The sequence below is a fragment of the Sitophilus oryzae genome, unplaced genomic scaffold (genome assembly GCF_002938485.1).
Source record: "Sitophilus oryzae breed Bouriz unplaced genomic scaffold, Soryzae_2.0 scaffold_980_pilon_pilon, whole genome shotgun sequence".
Lineage (NCBI taxonomy): Eukaryota > Metazoa > Arthropoda > Insecta > Coleoptera > Curculionidae > Sitophilus > Sitophilus oryzae.
In genome coordinates, this window is record NW_022147617.1 from 304024 (window position 1) to 326136 (window position 22113).

The 22113-nt window shown below is 32.9% G+C and overlaps 2 protein-coding genes across 3 annotated transcripts in view; one reads left to right on the top strand and one right to left on the bottom strand.

Moving 5' to 3' along the window:
• LOC115891201 (zinc transporter 9) overlaps positions 1-12444 on the top strand; it is a 25589-nt gene extending 13145 nt beyond the window's left edge. Inside the window, exons 8-11 of the mRNA XM_030911621.1 lie at positions 1214-1424; positions 5308-5500; positions 5566-5679; positions 12170-12444. Of these exons, the coding sequence (XP_030767481.1) occupies positions 1214-1424; positions 5308-5500; positions 5566-5679; positions 12170-12214 (563 nt within the window). The 3' untranslated portion in view covers positions 12215-12444. The remainder of the gene's footprint in view (positions 1-1213; positions 1425-5307; positions 5501-5565; positions 5680-12169) is intronic.
• On the bottom strand, positions 12296-21844 carry LOC115891200 (spondin-1). Of its 2 annotated transcripts, XM_030911620.1 has the most exons (11): positions 21523-21839; positions 19749-20001; positions 18833-18968; positions 18446-18776; positions 17783-17913; positions 17508-17727; positions 17279-17453; positions 17023-17222; positions 15935-16183; positions 15712-15882; positions 12296-12746 (listed from the first exon to the last, which is right to left on the bottom strand). In XM_030911620.1, exons 1-11 carry the CDS (start codon positions 21692-21694, stop codon positions 12460-12462), a joined length of 2325 nt encoding a protein of 774 aa, XP_030767480.1. In that variant the 5' UTR covers positions 21695-21839; the 3' UTR covers positions 12296-12459. The 2 variants fall into 2 exon arrangements, with proteins under 2 accessions (XP_030767480.1, XP_030767479.1); XM_030911619.1 differs by having other exon boundaries at positions 17279-17727; positions 21523-21844.
• Between the last annotated feature and the right edge of the window lie 269 nt (positions 21845-22113).

The following is a 22113-nucleotide window of genomic DNA, read 5'->3' on the forward strand; positions in this document are numbered from 1 at the left end:
ACCCCGTGACAATCCGAAGATTGTTCTTACTCAGACCCAGGAAGATCTGTGATTTTTCTTCATCATAAGCCCTCAGAAACTTCTTCGAGTGTCTTAGACCATTGGAAAATTTCCATTCCAGGTTGCGGATGGAATCTTCCAAGTTCTTGAGTTCCGCCTTGAGTTGGTTACCACTTGGAAAGCAGAACGGTTCTGGTTCAGTTAGTGGAGTGTTCGCTGCTTTCCTAGCTAGATTATTTGCTTTTTCATTGCCTTCTATCCCTTGGTGAGCAGGCACCCAGTGTAGGAGGACTTTGTTTTCTTTGCCTAATTTATTCAGCTTCTCTATGCATTCTTTGACCAATTTCGAATTGATTGATACTGAGTTGATCGCCTTTAACGCTGCTTGACTATCAGACAAGATGGTTATTTCTTGTTTCCGATAGTTCCTATCTAAGATAAGTTGTACGCATCTCCCGATAGCGTAGATTTCTGCGTGTAGGATACTAGGGTAAGTGCCCATTGGTTCGGAGTAATTAGCTCTCGGCCCAAACACTCCGATCCCTGTTCCCGTATTGGTTTTGGAAGCATCATTATACCAAGTTATGGTATGGTCTTTTAACTGCTGGGCAAGCGTTTCGCTCTTCCAATCCTTCTTATTGCTCAATACTACATTGACATGTTTGTCAAAGTTGTACGTTCTTGGCATATCGTCCACTGGGAGTTGCAGAGACCAAGTTAAAGAGGTGGAGAAAACGGAGACAGATCCTCCAGCCTCCACCTCACGGGTTCCTCAGCCGGAGGCAAGCTCGTCTACTGTGAAGAGCGGCACGGATCGGAGGGCCAAACTCCAACCGTGGAAGGGTGTGTACCGTCGGAGGAAGAACTGTTGTCAGAGGAGGATGGGAAATACCCTGTCCCCTCTACAACAGAGGTGTATGATGGGTTATAGATTGTGTGATGACTCAAGGAAGGGAGGCACAATAGATTAGTGATTAACCCCCCCTCTTACTCATTCTACATTCTACAAATAATAACTGTTTATATATTTATAATTAATTTATTTTTGTAATAATATATTTTGATTAAAAGGGAATATGTAAAAGTGGGCAAAACAGTACCGGTCAAGCTTAATCACGTGACTAAAAGTTTATTTGGTATAACCTATGTGTGTGTTACAATGATTCGTTTCTGTTATTGAACTAATTTCACACTTATATTATTTTGAATGTAGTTTTTAGAGGCCAAGATCCAAGTGTGAATGTAGTACTTTTAGAAGATTTTGCAGCTGTTGTCGGTGTGCTAGTGGCTGGGGGATGCATGGGTATCTCATCCATGACCAACAATCCCGTGCCTGATGCTTTAGGTTCATTGCTAGTTGGCTGCATCTTGGGTTCAGTGGCATCCTTTATCATTTACACTAATGTAGCCGCACTTGTGGGCAGGTTGGTAAAACTCGGATAATTTGAATTAATCATTTCCAAAAATAGTCCAATAAATAAGGACACAAAATGACTCAAGTCTCGGCGTTGTGTACCTTTTGGGGGAAAATTATAACACTGTGCTTGGGCCGAAAAAGTCCCCAAATGGCCCAAAAATCAGTTTTTTGGAAATATCTGCCAAAATATGCAATTTACAAAATTTTTCTTGGAATAAAAAATGAAGCTTAGATGATTACCTACAAAAATGATCCTTATCATTTTTACATAGAATTAGTAGTTTTCGAGATATTCCGCTTGGAAGATCCCTGAATTTTATCTCCAAGTCTTAACGCTCCGAAGATAGATTTCATAAGCGTATCATCGAGGGGCAAACCGCTGCCAAAAATGGTGTACAATAAATACCAATTTCGGGAAAAAAGTACCGAAAATACCAAATTATTTCCAAAAAATACGTATAATGGGTCTCTTTGAAAAACATGCTCCCTTTCGACGAGTAAGGTTGACAAAACCAAGAGCACCATGGTTTAGTACGGAACTTCGTCTTTTGAAAAAAGATCGTAACCGTGCCTTTAGTCGGTATAAACAACATTAAGTCTGGAGGATTATGCAGTTTATAAGAGAGCTAAAAATAAGTTTACACAAGAAGTGCGAAGAAGTAAATATGAATATCTCGAAAATACTCGAAAAAATCTCAGTAAGCGTGAAATATGGCAAGCACTTAATAACTTAAATGTACATAGGCGCAATAATACTAAAGAAATTCCAGATAATCTTAAAGATGTGAACACAATAAATCGCCATTTTGTAGACTCTATAGAGGCTCTGAAATGTGTGACTGATCCTGTTACTGTTAACTTTTACAATAAACACATTAGCGCACGTGAAAACATTTCAGTTTAATAGCATTAATGAAGCAGAACTGCTTGATGCCCTTGCTAGCATTAAATCCAATGCAGCAGGCTGCGATGGTATATCACTATTAATGGTTAAATTGTGCTGTCCTTATATTGCCCCCTACCTTGCTCATATTTACAATTGCTGTTTAAATAATAGCTATTTTCCGATTAGTTGGAGAAATGCAATGATCATGCCCTTGCCAAAAATCTCCAATCCTACAAGTTTAAAAGACATTCGACCTATAAGTAAATTGCCAGCTTTATCAAAGATATTGGAAAAGTTGGTATATAGTCAAGTTTTAAATCATTTAACTAAACATGAAGCTTAGATGATTACCTACAAAAATGATCCTTATCATTTTTACATAGAATTAGTAGTTTTCGAGATATTCCGCTTGGAAGATCCCTGAATTTTATCTCCAAGTCTTAACGCTCCGAAGATAGATTTCATAAGCGTATCATCGAGGGGCAAACCGCTGCCAAAAATGGTGTACAATAAATACCAATTTCGGGAAAAATGTACCGAAAATACCAAATTATTTCCAAAAAAATACCAAATTAGAACCAAAAATACCGAATTAGTATTATTCTTTTTAGTATTTAAAGAATTTAAGATATTTGGAGCTTTATGGCCTCTGCAAGTCAAACTACGATAATTAGGTCAGAAAAAGATATAAGCTTAATTCAAGTTCCAAAAAAGTACGGTTCTAGAACGGTTTAAAACAATCGCACAGTCTAATTACGACAATCATTCATGTCAAAAGTTGCAAAAAACCATATTGTGCCAGTGTTTTGAACCGTTCTAGAACCGTACTTTTTGGGAACTCGAATAAAGCTACTGTCACGACACGTTTAAAAATAATTTTAACGGTTCTTTAACGGTTTTTTTTTTCATTAACGATACTTCAAAAATCGATACTTCAAAAATTTATAAAATAAAAACTAGATATAAAAAGTTTTTTTTTGTTATTTGCAGAATTTGTTACTTATAAGCTTAAAAATATAATTATATGCACAAGAAAAATAAGAAATTCTAACGAGATCTATATCATGTTTCCATGATGCGAGTTCTTTAATTTCTTGACATTTTTTCGTATGACGCTATGTACCGTTTTTGCGTAAAACCCATTTTTATGCATTGAAAAATTGCAAGCTTGGCCATTAATATCGGGTAAAAATAACCTATTTTTCAAATAGGCCAGCAACCTAACCTCGAAACACAAGTAATTATTCTTAAGTATGTATATTACGAGGTATATTTTATTGTTAAGTAGGTACTTACCTTGGACACTAAATATAAAAACTTTAAAATACTTTATATAAAATAGGTCAACACCAAAAATTTTTGATCGTGTAAAAAGCGCGAAGGCGACTCATTTTCAATGCAAATGGACTAGAAATGATGCAATCAGCTTCCCGGCCGTCGCGCATCGCCTCGTGCGTCTAATCCACATCCACCGTTGCCAGATGTCCAACAAAATACCTATTTAATACCAGTTTAATACCAAATAAAACCAGTTTATTACCAAATAATACCAGTGTATTACCAAATAATACCAGTGTATTACCAAATAATACCAAATTAGTACCAAAAATACCAAATTAGTACCAAAAGTACCAAAAAAAACACCAGTATTACCAAGTGCTTGTACAATAAATAGTGCTTTGCCCCTGGCGTATCATTGATTGATAGAACAAAATGTGAAATGATAACTCGGCTAAAGTTTAATATTTTTTGATGATCCAAAGTTCATTTAATAGACTTTTGGAACTTTTGAAACTTTTTGAATTTTGTCATATTTTATGATAATATAAAAACAGGGCAAACATTCCTTAACCCAAAAATTTTCAGATTTTTACAAACTTATTCATATTTTCACTAATAATAGCTTATTTGTCAAGATTTTTTAACAGTTGTTCTTAGAGTCTAATTAGAGAAAAAATCTTGACAAATAACCTATTATTAGTGAAAATAATGTGAATAAGTTTGTAAAAATCTGAAAATTTTTGGGCCAAGGAAAATGGGTCTTGTTTTTTTACGTCTATACATTATATGCATTCGCACTCAATCTCGATAATATAACGCCAAGCGACCGCTTAAATAAATTGATAAAAATTCAACAGGCCTATAAATATTTATACCCTAAATTAAACAACTAAACAAATAATAACAGAGATAGACTAAAATATTTTGGTTTGCTCAAAGAGTACCGAGAAGCAAAATAGTATTATAACGTCTAATTACAAATTAACACGAAGAATCTTGGAAGGAATTGTTAACGTTTATAAATAACATTTGTTTTAATTTGTTTGCACTAAGTCTTCTTCGGCGATCGGTTAAAACAATTCCTGCTTAATTATGATTATTGTTGTGTACTGCACCAAGTAACGCTATAGATAATAATTCGTTAGCACGAATTAGCCAAAACAAAAAAATTTAAAGTGAATTCCTTATACCTATTTCTAAAATTATCATGCCTATAAAAAAGGTCGACGCCTTTATCATAACCACAGATTAGACAGATTATAAACTTTGTTTTTTCTTTATTGTTTTTCGTGGTTCCAATTTTCGGAATGGGGCACTAGTTAGGTTACTAGATTGCGCACATAGCACGCCCACTTATGGCCTCTAAAATTGTGCACAGGGCCTGACCGGCACAGTCATAACAGATAACAGAACCTGTTCCAAAGCGTCATCACTACTTGGAGAGAAAATTCAGGGGTCTTCGAGATGGAATATCTCGAAAACTACTAATTCTACGTAAAAAATTATAAGGACCATTTTTGTAGGTAATTACCTAAGATTCATTTTCTATTCCAGGAAAAATTTTGTAAATTGCATATTTCGGCAGATATTTGCGAAAAACTGATTTTTAGGCCATTTATTCGGCCAAAGCTGACCGAGCACGGTGTTACAGTTCTTTTCCCTGAAACTAATTCCTACATTTAATGAACTAAAAATATATATTAATGCTTTTAAAAATTTTAAGATCCATTCCTGAAGAAAACTTGGAAAAAATTAATTGCGAATTAGAGAGAGATGTAATGATCAGGGCAATTCACGACGTGAAGGGAATCGATATGGGAAATTATTTGGTCAGATACAAAGCGGAGCTTGATTTTGATGGCAGAGAATTGACCAGATCATACTTAGACAAGCAGGATTTAAACGAATTACTTGAGGTACCTATTAAAACTATTTTTTTATTGTTATTATTAAAACCATACAATTTAAATTATCTTTTTAGGAGATTAAAAAGCTAGAAAATATCGATCAGTTGGAGGAGTTCATGTTGAAACATGGTGAAAATATTGTTGATTTAATGGGGGGTGAAATAGATAGAATTGAAATGAAATTAAGGGTAAGTAGGTACCTACTTTAGGTGTATGAAATCAATGTAAATAGACTATTATTTCTACAGGGTCGCTTTTATGTATGGAAACGGTCGATTAATAGGTAAAATATAGGAGGCACCGCAAAAAGTTATATATAAAAGTTATAGGGTTTATAAATATCTATTAGCGGATAATAAATTTAAGTATACAGGGTCGGTCATAAAGTCGTGGCACATCAAAGTTTCATTTTTTTAAATGGAGCCCCCTGTATATTATTGCATATTTCGGTTCTTCCTTCAATTCTAAGCAAAAATCGAAATACACACAATGGACCTCATACCAACCGTTTCCGAATTATTGACTTTTGAAAATATCACTTAAACAATTTGATTTAATTAATTTCGATATGTTCAGTTTCATTTAACGATGCCATTCTGCCGAAACTGTGATACTTAATAATATTTGACATTAGTTCTCAAGTTAGCATTTATAGATAAATAATATATTATTGATATAATAGCTATGAGTAATATTAATTTGTCTGCTGGCGCACCTGTCCACGTAAATATGCATGATATTACAGATCACCAAATGATATTCCTTAATCTAGGAATAAACATAAGTAAAGAAAAAATTAAATTTCATTCTTATAGAGATTTTCGGAATTTTGATGAGACTGAGTTTAATAATGACTTGCGTAGATTGAGTTGGCAAAGAATATTTCATACTAATGATATTGATAGTAAAATTGATATTTTCACTAATTATATAATGGGTCTCTTTGAAAAACATGCTCCCTTTCGACGAGTAAGGTTGACAAAACCAAGAGCACCATGGTTTAGTACGGAACTTCGTCTTTTGAAAAAAGATCGTAACCGTGCCTTTAGTCGGTATAAAAAAACATTAAGTCTGGAGGATTATGCAGTTTATAAGAGAGCTAAAAATAAGTTTACACAAGAAGTGCGAAGAAGTAAATATGAATATCTCGAAAATACTCGAAAAAATCTCAGTAAGCGTGAAATATGGCAAGCACTTAATAACTTAAATGTACATAGGCGCAATAATACTAAAGAAATTCCAGATAATCTTAAAGATGTGAACACAATAAATCGCCATTTTGTAGACTCTATAGAGGCTCTGAAATGTGTGACTGATCCTGTTACTGTTAACTTTTACAATAATAACACATTAGCGCACGTGAAAACATTTCAGTTTAATAGCATTAATGAAGCAGATCTGCTTGATGCCCTTGCTAGCATTAAATCCAATGCAGCAGGCTGCGATGGTATATCTCTATTAATGGTTAAATTGTGCTGTCCTTATATTGCCCCCTACCTTGCTCATATTTACAATTGCTGTTTAAATAATAGCTATTTTCCGATTAGTTGGAGAAATGCAATGATCATGCCCTTGCCAAAAATCTCCAATCCTACAAGTTTAAAAGACATTCGACCTATAAGTAAATTGCCAGTTTTATCAAAGATATTGGAAAAGTTGGTATATAGTCAAGTTTTAAATCATTTAACTAAACATAATTTGATCCCTGATTGCCAGTCAGGATTCAGGAGTAAATATGGTACTTCTGCCGTTTTAGCTAAAGTTTTGGATGATATATTAACAGAATTAGATACAGGTAAGGGTGCAAGTCTGCTTCTATTAGATTATACTAAGGCATTTGACACCTTGGGGCATGACCTTTTACTGGCAAAGCTTCATTATTACGGGTTTTCGGAAAATGTTGTGGAATTGGTTGGCAGTTATTTGTCTAATAGATGCCAGTGTGTAGTTCTCGATGAGGCTCAGTCGGATGCTTTACCGCTTTCTAGGGGTGTACCTCAGGGTTCCATTTTGGGACCACTCTTGTTCCTTATTTACACCGCTGATTTGAAAAATAATGTTGTGGATTGCGAACTGCATCAATTTGCCGATGACACGCAAATATATGCAACTTACACTGCTGAAAATGCAGCAGCTGTTTACAATAATATTAATTCTGCTCTTGAGAAAATAAGTAAATACTCATTGAATCATGTCTTCAGTTGAATCTTGGCAAAACTCAAATGATTTGTTTTGGTAGGGTACCCTTAGCAAAGGGATTATCTGTTAAACTGAATAACGAAATAATCCATCCACTAAAAACTGTCAAGAATTTGGGTTTGGCTCTAGATTGTGATTTGAGATTTCGAAATCATGTCAATTCGATTGTGCAGAAAAGTTATACAGCATTGAGGGGATTGTATAGGAATAAAAATATTGTGAGTCAAGCATTGAAACGTAGCCTATGTGACAGTTTGGTTCTTAGCCATGCCAACTATGCTGACATTGTCTATGGACCTTGTCTTGACGTGCAATCCTCTTCCAGAATACAGAAGATTCAAAATTCATGTGTACGTTTTATTTGTTCTCTGGATAGAGGGGAGCATATCTCACCTTGGCTTAAAGAATTGAAGTGGCTTAATATGTATAAACGCCGTAGACTGCATTTGGCTACCTTTGTACACAAACTAATTAAATTACAGACACCATTATATTTAAAATCTAAATTAAAACTGCGCCAAACTGTTCATAGCAGAGACACTCGAAATGTTAACCAGTTATATCTACCTCAATATAAGACCTCTTTATATCGACGATCATTTACGTATTCTGCGGTCTCGTTATATAATTCCCTGCCAAGTGCTTTAATAGCTAAGTCCCTCCGTTCATTTAGATCGGGGTTCAGAGATTTATTATTCGATAATGTGAGTTGAGTATACTTTTTGAAGCCAGCCAACTATGCCTCTCCTTGGCTCTCTCTTCATCAACACCAATACATGCCTGTTGCCTTATGTTATTGCATAATGTACTTATGGGTATTAATTGTTCTCTATGTGTGCTCTATGTGTTACACTAATAGTTTTGGTTTGGTTTATATTTTTTATATTTTTTTGTATTTTTCATTATTTTTTTTTGTTATTGTATTTATACATTTGATATATTAATTTAAGATAAGGTAGTGGATATTGATATTATTTGTTAGGTTATACTGTAATGGTACTCGGTTAACTAAGCATTTACTGAAATTCGCCGAGGATTATTAAAATAAAGACATATTATTATTATTATTATTATTATATAGTAAAATGAGAGTAGATATATCAAGTCTGGAAATTACAAAATTTTCGTTTAACATTTCAATTCTTCAATTTATATACAAATGTGTATTACGATTATTGTTTAAAATTGAAAGAAGAATTGAAATATGCAATAATATACAGGGGGTTTCATCTACAAAATATAAAGTTTGATGTGACACAACTTTATGACCGACCCTGTATACTTAAATTTACTAGTAGCTATTAGAAATTTAAAACCCCATTACAACAGTATCACAGTTTCGGCAGAAGGGCATCATTAAATCAAACTAAACACATCTTTGCTTAGAATTGAAGGGAAAATTGAAATATGAAATAATATATAGGGAAAAATGAAACTTTGATATGCCACGACTTTATAAACGACCCTGTATACTTAAATTTATTAGTCGCTGATAGATATTTAAAAATACTATAACTTATGTATTTAACTTTTTGCGGTACCTCCTATATTTTACCTAATAACACAGAATATCTAGCTACGCAACAGAAAAATACTCGAAATGAAAGAGCTAAAGTTGCACAAATAGTATACTAGATGGCGCGACAATATCATAATCAGAATATAATTAGAAATTTTGAACTTTCGGTTTTGGATCGACGGCTCGTCGACGGCCTTATAGCTCGGCTAAATATGCACAGTTGCCAGATTCAAAAAGACTTGAATTGGCATCCCATTCTTTTTATTGTGTATAATGCAGTATGTGCTTCTTTCTATTCTTCTTTTCTTGTCAGATACACTTATATTAATTATTCCTTTGGCTATTAAAATAGTTTTAAGTATATTATTACAAAACATATACATTTTTAATATACACTACTTTATAATGTTAACTAAGAAAATACCTTTAATTACCTTTAAAATTAATAATATACAGGGCGATTGATAGTGATATTTATTAATGCTGGAACGTTAGTAATGAAATATAAGTTTAATAATAATGGAAATAATTTAATAAAATGCAGTACAAAAAATGTTAACTGACTAAAAAATACTATAATAACAAATTTCTTCCGTTTGCCACGTTATTTATATAGACCTAGGTAGATTTTAAAAAGTGACCCAGGTACAATTAATAATATATTAGTTCGGCATAAAAGTTGCTGTCACGACATCGAACAGTAAATTAAAATTCGTAAAGTAAATTAAAATTATTAATTAAACAAATACTATATTATGGTACCACTCGATATGCTCTAAGGGACCATAATATTGCAATGTCACCGAAGATCCGTAGTATACCAAATTTAAGAACAATCGAACGCCATGAAATGGTATCGTAATATGGTACTATATTAAGGTACCACTTTATATACATCATAGTTCAATCATATTACAATGTAACCGAAGATACCTAGTATACCAAGTTTGAGCCCAATCGTACGCCAGGAAATGGTATCGTAATATGGTACTATATTAAGGTACCACTTTATATGCATCATAGTATCATCATATTACAATGCCACCGAAAATACGTAGTATCCCAAGTTTAAGCCCAATCGAACGCCATGTACGTAATATAGTACTATATTATGGTACCAGTTGATATGCTTCATGGTACCATAATAATGCAGTGTCATCAAAAATACGCAAGTATATATCAAATATGAGCTCAATCGAACGCCAGGAAATGGTATTGAAATATGGTACTATATTAAGGTACCACTTTAAATGCATCATAGTACCATCATATTACAATGTAACCGAAGATACGTAGTATAACAAGTTTAAGCCCAATCGAACACCAGGAAATGGTATCGTAATATGGTACTATATTATGGTACCTCTTATTATGCTCCATGGTACCATAATATTACAATATCACCGAAGATACGTAGTATCCCAAATTTAAGCCCAATCGAACGCCATGTACATAATATGGTACTATATTATGGTACCAGATGATATGCATCACAGTACCATCATATTACAATGTCACCGAAAATACGTAGTATACCAAGTTTAAGCCCTAATGCCGCCATGTACCTAATATTGCTATGTCATCATATATGGCACTATAAAGGTACCACTTTATATGCTCCATGGTACCATGATATTACAATGTCACTGAAGATATAGTATACCAAGTTTAAGCCCAATCGAACGCCATGTATCGTAATATAGTACTATGGTATCACTTGATATGCTTCTGAAAAAAACGGCGTCCATTTGGCTGGAAAAGGACGATTGATGACATTTCCCATATAAATTTACATACAAAATGACAGCGATATTCATTTCATAGCTATCGCTAACGCCCTTTTTTCCCGATTATACGATATGAACTTGGTATGAACACAATCGAACGTCAGGAAGTGGTATCATAATAGCAGAACAATACTTATTATATATATTGTCGCCGAATTACAATGAAAATTCCGGATTCAATTATACAATCAAACGTCAGGATGTGATTGTAATTTAGCTCATAAGATTTAATTCCAACTAACATGGCAAACTGAAAAAAATAGCTGTGATCTATTTTAATATGTTTAAATGATGTAGCAAATTTGAAGGTAGGCTTTATCAGGAAGTATTACGATATGAATTACACAATGGCAACACTGCACAAAATTCTTTTAAATTTTGTTTGTAGAAAACTGTTTTCTTTTAAATTTATTGCCCTCTATTATGTAGTAGCGAAACTACCACATCAAAATATCTGATTTGGAGACAGGCTTTTAAAGTCTGTCTCCTTTTGCTACCTACAATTTTATACATGTAACGAGGCTTCTGTTGCGTAGCTAGATATTCTGTGCTAATAATCAACCGTTTCCCGACATAAAAGCGACCCTAAAAAATGTGCGTCATAGAGGCTTTTCAGATGACAATCTTTGATAATTTTAGTCAGACTATCCTTTATATAGGATGTCCCAGAAATAAGTGCAAGTATTTTAACTGGTAGTATTGCTCAACTCCAGAAACACGCCCATGAGTTTTTTTTGCGAACGAAAATGTTGAAACTTTATATTTTTCTTGTCATTTTCCGGAAAATATTAAAAAACTTTTGAGTGCCGCTTGTTCAGTTTCTGCAAAGCGCTTCGAGAGAATGCAATGTTGCCGCCTCCTACATTATCCACATTCTGTATGTTTATAAGTTATAAGTTCGCATTTTTAAATTTCTGCAAAAAAATCATATTAATTTTATTCACTGAATATTACTATTAAGTATAGTGTAACTATGTTTTAAATACCCTTTTTACAATTTAGTAAACTAAAATAATGAAACTAAATAATCAACTAGCTATTAAAAAAGTTAACTAACTCGGTTATTACCATTTAATTTAGTTTCTTTTGGCCAGATCTACCACCCCTTAAAATACGTGCGTGTATTTCTGAGACACCCTGTATATGTTTATTGGAAGATATATTTTTTTTCAGAAAAAACATCCAGAGATACGACACTGTGATTTAGAGATTTTATAATTATTTATTTAAGTTGCTAAAGTAAAATGTTTAAGTGTTTTATATAGTAGTTATTTTTTTCTGGTATAAAACAGTATTTGCTCTAACGTATTTATTGTTAAATTACTTTACACGAGGAGGTTTATTTTATAGCTTATTATTTTTAATAAAATATTTTTTTTAATTGTTATTAATACACTTACAGAAAAAAAATGTTTCCTACATTTAAAATACACATATTTCAAAATGTACGTTTTGTATTATTTTTAATAGCAGGGAATTGGCGCATAACATCTTCTTTTCTTTTTCAAATTGGTCGGGCAAGGTTTTCCGCCATTTTGAGCAGGTCTCTTAATCATTCTGAACCTTTCTTCTAATCCTGCTCCACAAGTAACACTACACGAGCTCCATGAGCTCCACGGAGTTATCATACAATCGACTGGTTCTCCATAGGAATCTACACTAGATTGTAAAAGGTTTGGTGCTGTTCTAAATCTAGTTTGGGAGGTGGAACTTGATGTTGAAGGTGCAGGATTAATTCCGGATAATGCATCTAAAAATGAGTTACTAAGTATTTGTTTTTAACCTAGATCATATAAACTTACGTGGATAAATCAACGCCATAAGTTTAGCATTAAAAAATATGTCCCCACAGTACGACATGCCATTTTCAAACCTTCTTTATTGCACTTATGAAACGTTCAATAGGTTTGGTTTTCTCGAGGACCTTACTTTGCACATGCGCATTAAAAGTTGCACGTATTTCTAAGATAATCACAATTTTATACGGTTTAGAAAGTTCCTTTGAATAAGAAGACTAAGGAAGGAGCATATCAAAAATCTTAGGTACACCGCGATGGGCCTCAAATATGGCCGACTTAAATTCCGGTTTATCAGTGTCGTTCTAATTTTATTTAAAAAATGTAAAACTATGATGTAGGGTAGACGTGGGGTAGACTCAATAATTTGTTGTTTTATTTTACGTTGTAAATAAATGTTGGTAGTTATTAAAGTTGTTATAAAAATATATAATTCTAATAAAAATAGATAAGTTATAATAAGTATTTATTAACACAAACATCCGATACGCTACTGAAGCAGGTAAGTCAAATTAACGTATCTAAATTCTTTGACATCTAATCTTTGACAAGTAATAAATAAAAGCTAAAAATGCAAGAAAATATATAATTTAGTTAATTTAAGTGAATTTCATAAATGATCGGTTTACTACACGTATGTATATTATATAGTCACTTACTAGCGAAAAGTTGTTCCATTATTTCACTCAATTTTTGCCGAGATCTACCGCACGCTACACAACCAACTATTTTAGAGTCTTTTTCGATAAATCGCGATAGCGTCACTGTTAATTTAAGTTCTGCCACAATTTCCATCTAGATTTACTACCTTTATACAACTATCAGTAGTAGAATAAATAATAAATAAGATAAAATAAGCTCCGTAAAGACTGACAAAACCACAAAATTTTAAATCAAATTCAAATGTGTCAAATGAATCGTCAAACAGAACTGTCAATGATCCCCACCCTAGAGAGCTTTTATGGTGGCTTTTCCGCCCACCATGCATGAATACATGGATAGCATTATGCTCCTTCCTTAGTCTTCTTATTCAAAGAGAAAGTTCAAATTGTACATTGTTATGGAAACCAACTTTTCATTGTCATTATATTGTCATAATCTTATCCATTGCCTGGAAACTTATATGGCGAAATTTTGATAAAATAATTTAGTACACACTAAAAGCACGGTATGTCGCTAGTGGTAGGAAAAATAATTTGTAGAGTAGTTTATTTGGTTGCCTGTGATATGCATATACAGGGTGTTTCCTAATTAATCTAAAAAATATAAAATCGTTAGAAAAAGAATTAAGGCGGGCTCTTAATAAGTATTTTTTTTTTCTCGACAACCGTTTGATGAACAAGAAAAACTCAAAAGATCAATTTTGTTGAAAAAGGATGGCCAGTCAAGAAAAAAATATATTTTCTGTAAAAAAGCAGTGGTGTACCATTTATGTTAAGCAAAAAAATCGATTTTTTTAAATTTTTAACACCCTGTAGATCAGAAAGGAAGTACTTTAGACCTAATGGTTATATAAAAATTGTTTTAAGAACACATGAGGAATCACACCATAATTTTTTAGACTAATTCGAAAACACCCTGTATATTGTCAACTTGACAATGACTGCTGATAAATCAAAAAATACCTTTTCAGTGAAAAAAGCCTGATTTTCGCAAGAAAAATTTTGATTTTTATTGAATTTGGGCCTGCGTTTGCAAATACTGGTTTGTTTTTTAATTTTCTATATATCTAAATTATAAATATCATAGTCAGAAATAGTTTTATTATTTATTAACTGTAAAAATGGTGTTTTCTTGTTATGTTGCATCTTGCAAAGAAACTAACAAAACTGCAAAACTGTACGTGTTTCCAAAAGACGATAAGATATGTATCTTAGATAAAAGAAAAATATATGGTATGTATTCGTTGTTTGATTTTTTTCGTTCGCTTTAAAATCTATAAATCTCGGTCTATTCATTAGACAGCAAGTCGACTTACGATCATTTACATGAAACTCTGTAAAATAACTAAAAAAATAAATTGTAAAATATATATATTCTTATGTTTTATTAAAGTTACTCTGATATACTAATATATCAGTGTAACTTTAAAAATAAATCCTTTGAATTCAAATATAAACATAAAAAAACATTTACAGCAGAAAAGGCGAAGGCGCTGGGCTAAACGTAGTCTCCACTAAAAACACGGAGGGGCGCTTTGACCCAAAATTTTACTAATAAGTTTCATATCTATCTTAATAGTAGATTATTTTCTTTTATCTATGATCTTATCATAATCATATGTCATAATCTTATTTCCATTGTGTAACAACGCTGGTTTTTTTGCGTTTTTTTATTTTAAAAATTGTATTAATTACTCTTTTATCGACTGCTTTTATATAGCCAAGGATGCAAGTGTCTTCAGTGAGAAGTTAATTTAAAATTTGTGCACAATTTTATTTCTATTTTTTTTTTCGTTGGATTTACTAAATACTCGTAAAAATGGCTAGAAAGTGTTTAGTGTGTGGAAGTTCTAAGGGTTCCAAATGTTTTTTTCATAGGCAAGTAAAGTATTCAGTTGTTCTTTTATTTATATTAAACCACATGCATACCTTCTGGTTAGATTTCCTAAGAATATTGATATTCGTATATGGAGTGGCTAAATGTATTTTTTATATAATTTAATTTTTGTGACAGTAAACATGCAATTTATTGTTCGAATATATGCATTTTCCAAATTAAATTTTTTAAATTAATGTTCAAATTTGGCGCGTGGACGCTAGATCCTCGACAAAGACAGAGTAGAAGCACCGCGTGTGCAACAAAAAAAGAAGATAAATGGAAGTTGTTGATATGTTTGCGACAGTTTTCATAGTGATTTACTTATCCACGTAAGTATATATGATCTAGGATTTTTAACGATTTATAAAATTTTATTACCTCTTACTATTGAACAAGATCCCATACATTCTTCAGAAGTTAGAAAATTGTTTTTGTTACCTCTGCATCCACCATAAACAAAAGGAACGCACATCAGTTTTCTCGAGTCAAAATACCATCTGTTGTAATATCCTTGGCAGGGACCTTGATCTGAATCCTGCATACAAACCACTAAAACATACTAGCGTTCACCAAAAATGTTTGCTGTAATTATTTGATATACCTTTTGCTGTAGCCATATCAAAAGTACAATCTGGGGTATCTACACATGGCGCTTGCTGGATCATCTCAACCCTACCTTGACACTTGGCCTGTAATTCGGGGCCCACGAGCAATAGTTTAGTACGGAATTTCACACCCTTTCCGCAAGAGGCGCTGCAAGGACTCCAATCACTCCAAGGTGTAGTTGGACACATCGGATCTTCAGGTTGAACATTGGCACAAGGTTGTCCCATGCATTTTTCCTTCTCAACTGTTAAATAAAAATATAAATGGTAACAAGATAAAAAAATCGTTTTAAATAGTATTTTTATGGTAAAGCAACCTATTGTAATCGCAAAACATTTTCCGAAGCACGTCATCAATCATATCGACATTGACACTAAAGTCTATAAACCTGACTAAATGAAATTTTGGTAAAAATGTTTAAATTTGTTGTATAATTTAAGATACCGAGTAGCTCTTCATTTTACTTTATAGCGCAAATGATTGTAACAGATATTTTATTTAGATTAAAGCTGCAAAAATTAGTTTAAACCGAATTTTATTATCGCTTTGTTGGTCACATTGCGCAGCGCCGTGTTCAGCAATGTTGTCCTTTATTATTTGACAATTATCCTAGTGTCAGTCATTATTTTGTATAATATCATGTTGTTGTTGAATCTTTGTGAGTAACTCTCGTTTTTTGCCTATTTTCATAGTATTTTTTAAAAAATTGCACTTTTAAGCACAAAGGGTTTTTTTAGGAACTAAATTTTCTAGTTTTTTTATTGCATTTCTTGAAATTGTGTGTTGAAACTATGCCGAAGCGTCGAAGCAAAGAGCTTGTAGCTGCATTTCGAAACTATTTTGAACGAGAACGTGACAATAAAGGTCATTTATTACCCTTGACTGCAGCCAGGAATGGAAGTTATTATTAGATATTCTGAATTTTTAGACAAAGACTAAAAGCTTCAATGAGGAAAAATGAAATTTTTCGTAAAATTTCGCAAAGAAAGAATGAGATGGAGGTTTGGTACAATAATAACAGGGGTATCGCAATGGGCCCAAGGCCTGCGAGGTCCCCGGCAACCTACCCTAACTTAACCTTACCTGTGGTAATGTGTGGGCATTTTTTTCTTCCCATATTGTCAAGGAAGAATCTAGTTCGCATTTTGAAACCAACGCCACATGTTTCTGAACAAGCAGACCATTCACCCCAGGGACTTGTGGAACAAACTCCATCAGCGCCTCCATCTAAACTTTCAAGAGGAACGTCTTGTTCTTTAGATTCATCACCATTATTTGCATTTCTAAACAAAATTAAGTTAAATACGTTTATTTAATTTATGTAGTCAGTAATGCATACTCGGGACATTCAGGTATAGTTGCAACGCACATTTCTTTGGAAATAAGCTGTCTGTTACACTCGAACATTTTTGCTTTTTGGGGTATCTTGTATTCCCTAGTTCTCATTCTTAAACCTTTGCCGCATGTAACTGAACATTCGCTCCAAGATGAATATTCCGTTACGGCACATTCCGCTATAATAATTGATTTGTATAGTACTATAGAATAAAAACAATTATTAATCTTACGCCTTGATACTTCTTCGGTGTTCTCGCTAACATCAAGTTGAGCAGTTAAAAAGTTTTCATCGCATTGTTTAGGAATGACTTTTTGTCGCGTTATATACAACCGTGCCATTGGGTTCATTTCATTCTTTCTTGAGTCATAAAATGGTGCTCTGGGATCTTCTGGATATTTGGTTGTTATTCGATACATGCGCTCTCTAGGGTTGGTCTCTGCATTGGGAGACTATAAAACAACTATATATTTTTATATATCATTTAAAATGAGGTACGAATTTTACCATATACGTTACACCACTGTCAGTTCCAGCATCGTAAGGGAATAGGTCAATTATCATATCCTCGATCCATGTACAATTTTTTAAACATAAATTTAATCCATTTATACCAACTACCCAATCGGGGGATGGTCCTAAAAAAATTAACTATAGATAATACCAAATAAACTTTTAGTGACGTGATTAAGATTGACCGGCTATTTTGCAAATTTTCTTTTAATTAAAATATTTTAGGAAACAAAAATAAATTAATTTCATATATAAACAGTTATTATTTACATCAACTTTCCCGTTCAAAATATTCTAATAGGGTTGCGATGAGTTTTTTGCAACGACTATTAAGCTATCTTGTAGACTTCGCACTAGAAAAGTTCGACTGCAAGATCTGCTAGTCAAAATATTTAAGCTTAAAGCATTACAGCACAATTTATTTAAACCAAAAAGTAAGACAAAAAAAGTGTCAAAACGAATGACAATGTCAGAAAATAAATAAATAAATGTAGCAACTTGACATTTTTTACAGCGGAGCTACCACCTGAATCCCCAGCGGGAAATTTAAATTCTAGTTTGGTTTGGTTTGGTTTGGCCAAACCAAACTAAAAGTTTAGTTGGTATCGCTTATAGATAATAGTTTACTAGAATTAGTAATATTATTTGTGTACATACCAAACATGGAAGCCAAAGATACTAAATGATGTTTTCTATCAACTTTAAAATTTGTGCTGGTGTTCGTATTTACATTTGGATGCCATAAACCAGCAGCTTTGATAATAGTTCTGATATATTTCGCCTTAGCTCTTAGCTCTATTTCCATTAATCTTACTGATCCCCATTCGGCCAAACTTCGAAAACCTTCAGAAGCGATTTGGCCTTCTCCCCAAAATGTAAAATTTCTTTCATGGGATGCCCCAATAACGTCAGAAAAATGCGTTAACCAGAGTGACGTTGGAAAGTCTTTAGGGTGGGTTTCTTTGGACCACAGACCCTCAAAGATAACCTAAAAAATGAAAAAGTTAAGTTTTTAATGAAAATATATTGTCAGGAAGTTTATACGTTGTATTTGGCTTCATCACAAGCACAGCAATCATTTTCATCAAATGTTATGTCCTTTTCTGTCTGTTCGCAAAATGTTTTGCTTAGATTGCCATCGTCGGCGTACCAATGTTTCGAATCTTCTAGGACCATTGCCCTTGACAAACATATTTATTAGTATATATTAAAAGCGCCGATTAAAGAAATAAGAAGATGCGCAACCAAGATGTTGTTGGCATTCCCGTCAGACTGACCGAGATTTAGTATAGCTCTGCGCCACTACGCGGTGATGTCGTTTACAGCGCAGCGGATAAAGAATGCTGTACCGTAGTTCTGCCTTCAGTCGACAGACTGGGTGGTTGCCGGAGACAGTGTTGCCAGAACTACAGATTAATCCGTAAATTTACGGATTTTTGGTACAGTTCGTTAATAATACGGATTTTCTATCATTAAACAATTTAATATAATATATGATTATACAAAGAACGGCATCAAAGTTGGCTTGGAAATGAAGATCGCAGTTATTTCATATGTAAAATATTATGGTAAACGTCAATAATCGTCATTTCCAAGCCAACTAAACGACTTTTTTCGATCATACGAAATATTCGCTACCTATAAAAGAATTTTAATTTTTTTTGTTTATTCTATATTTAACACGAATAAGATATTTTCGGCAAACGTATTACAGATATTACACATTTTAATATGGCAACACTGTCGTTTTCAGTTCCACGCCGTCTTGGATATGCGTTCGCTGGCCGAATTAGAGAAAATGAGTTTTATGCGTTGGCCGCAGAACGAGTGGTGGCTCCACCGTATAACACTTGAGACGCAAGGGGAAATAAAATCAGTCTTGTCACGAATTTGCCCATTAGGTTGCGTATCTTCCCAATTCTTTTGATCAACATTAAAAATAAGCTATGCCTAAACATACCTGAAAGTGACACAACCGGAACCAGAAGGTGGAGCAGCCCACATAAAGAAAACTTCTGTTTTTGGATCTGAATTTCTTTCTGAAATTGTATTTACGCATTCCTCATTGAATGTGGTGGAATTGTCTCCGTATAGTTGAAAACTTCCAACACTTTGAGGAGAGATATTATCGGGATGTTCTGTTGATTGTACATTAATGATAAATCGTTGAAACTGTTGCAAATTTGGTAACGGTTTAGAGCCCATAAGGTACACTGAGAAATAAAAAAAATAAAACAGGCTGGTAAGTATACAGGGTACGGCAATAGTGCGTCGGGCATCTGTAGCTCCTAGAATAAAAAAGTTAGACACTTTGTTTAAGTGTAAATCTAAAGTATGTACGAGGATGTATTTCAGGAAAATATTTGGCTTCTATAGGGTGGCTCAAAAAAGTGTGAATGGATCGGGATGATTTTTTTTTAATTGAAGACCCGGTATAATATTGCATTTTTGGCTTCCTTCCAGATCACTTTACATAATCCTAAGATATGAGTAAATAGATTTCGATAGTTTCAGAGATATTAATAAATAAATAACAAATTTATATTTTTTAGCCTTTCTTAAAAGAATTATTACAAATACAAGAACTGTCCTGAAATCAAAACTATATTAGGTATTTACTTTAGATGGTTTATACTTTGCTATAAATATCGTAATCTTAAATCACACAGGATGTTCAAAATTCTACACCAACTTTCTAAAATATAAAATAATTTTCTTTTCTTTTTTAACGGAACACTCTGTATATTATTTTTTCAATAGATGGAAAATTAAAAAATTAACATTTTTTGTATTTAGAATATTTCAATATTTTTAACAGTTTGGCAGATATTCGCTGTTTTATATTTCATATGGGCATCATCCACATTAAATTTTTATCAAAGCCACCCGATGATTTTTCTCTCGTATTTTACTATTGAGCATCTATTTTTACAAGCAAAAATTCGGCCCCTCTTTTCTAATAAAATTCAAAAATTCAAGAAATTATGAATATTTTACAACCTTTAACGGGCCCCACACTCCACAGAGCACCGTGTCCAAGGCCCGGGCCTTATAGGCCTTATGGTAAAATAGGCCCTTCTATTGAGAGAGCCATATGAAATAATACTGCGTGTATCTGCAAAACCGTTAAAAATTTTGAAATACTTAAATACAAAAAATGTTCATTATTTAATTCTCCATCTATTGAAAAAATAATATAGAGTGGTGTTCCATTTAAAAAAGCAGAGAAAAATTATTTTATATTTTAGAAAGTTTGGCGTAGAATTTTGAACATCTTGTATAATTTAGGATTACGATATTTATACCAAAGCAAGTATAAACCATCTAAAGTAAATACCCTATATAATTTTGATTTCAGGACAGTTCTTTTGTATTTGTAATATTTTTTTTTCAGAAAGGCTGAAAATATATTTTTTTTATTTATTTACTAATATCTCTGAAACTTTAGAAACATATTTACTCATATCTTAGGATTTTGTAAAGTGATCTGAAAGGAAGCCAAAAATCCAATAATATACAGAGTGTTCCATTTAAAAAAAAATCATCCCGATCCACTCACACTTTTTTGAGCCACCCTGTAAAAGTTAAAATATTTTCCTGAAATACATCCTAGAACATACTTTAGGTCTGCATTTAAACAAAGTTCCCAAGTTTTTATTCTAGGAGCTACAGATGCCCGACGCACTATTGCCGGATCCTGTAGGTATGTAATAGTTTACTTGTTCTTTACTTACATGTATAAAGTTTTCCAGGTACATATTTTTCAGGATTTTCGCTAATTTTTATTTGGTATCCATTATCACCCGGATTTTTATCAAATCTTGAATGGTATATACTTGGTATTCTCGGACATTGTCCCTTAACGTTGTAAATTGCAATTACAAGTAAAAATATATACCTCCACATATTATGTTTTATTAATTCGCAAAAGAATTCATGTATACTTAAAATAACGCCGTACAGTGAACAATATTTTTAGTAAGTGGTGTTATTTATTTGTGATGTAGGTTTACTTAAGACACAATGACATTTGACCTCTTTTTTATCGTGGTTCACGAGACTTGCTCTGATATAGTAATGGTATTGAGCGATAATAGTTTTGATACGGTTTAACAATTCGTTTTAGAATTCTCGCTTAAACCCACACTATTACAGGATGTATACATTTAAAAAGCTTCATTAGTTTAAACAATGTAGCTCGCCTTAACTATACAAAGTGTACCAATATTCCGTGGCCATAGAACTGGAACTGGAATCAAAATAAGTTTATATTGGCTACAATTTACCTCAATACAAAAGTGCTTTGAAAATCAAGCTTAAGCTTG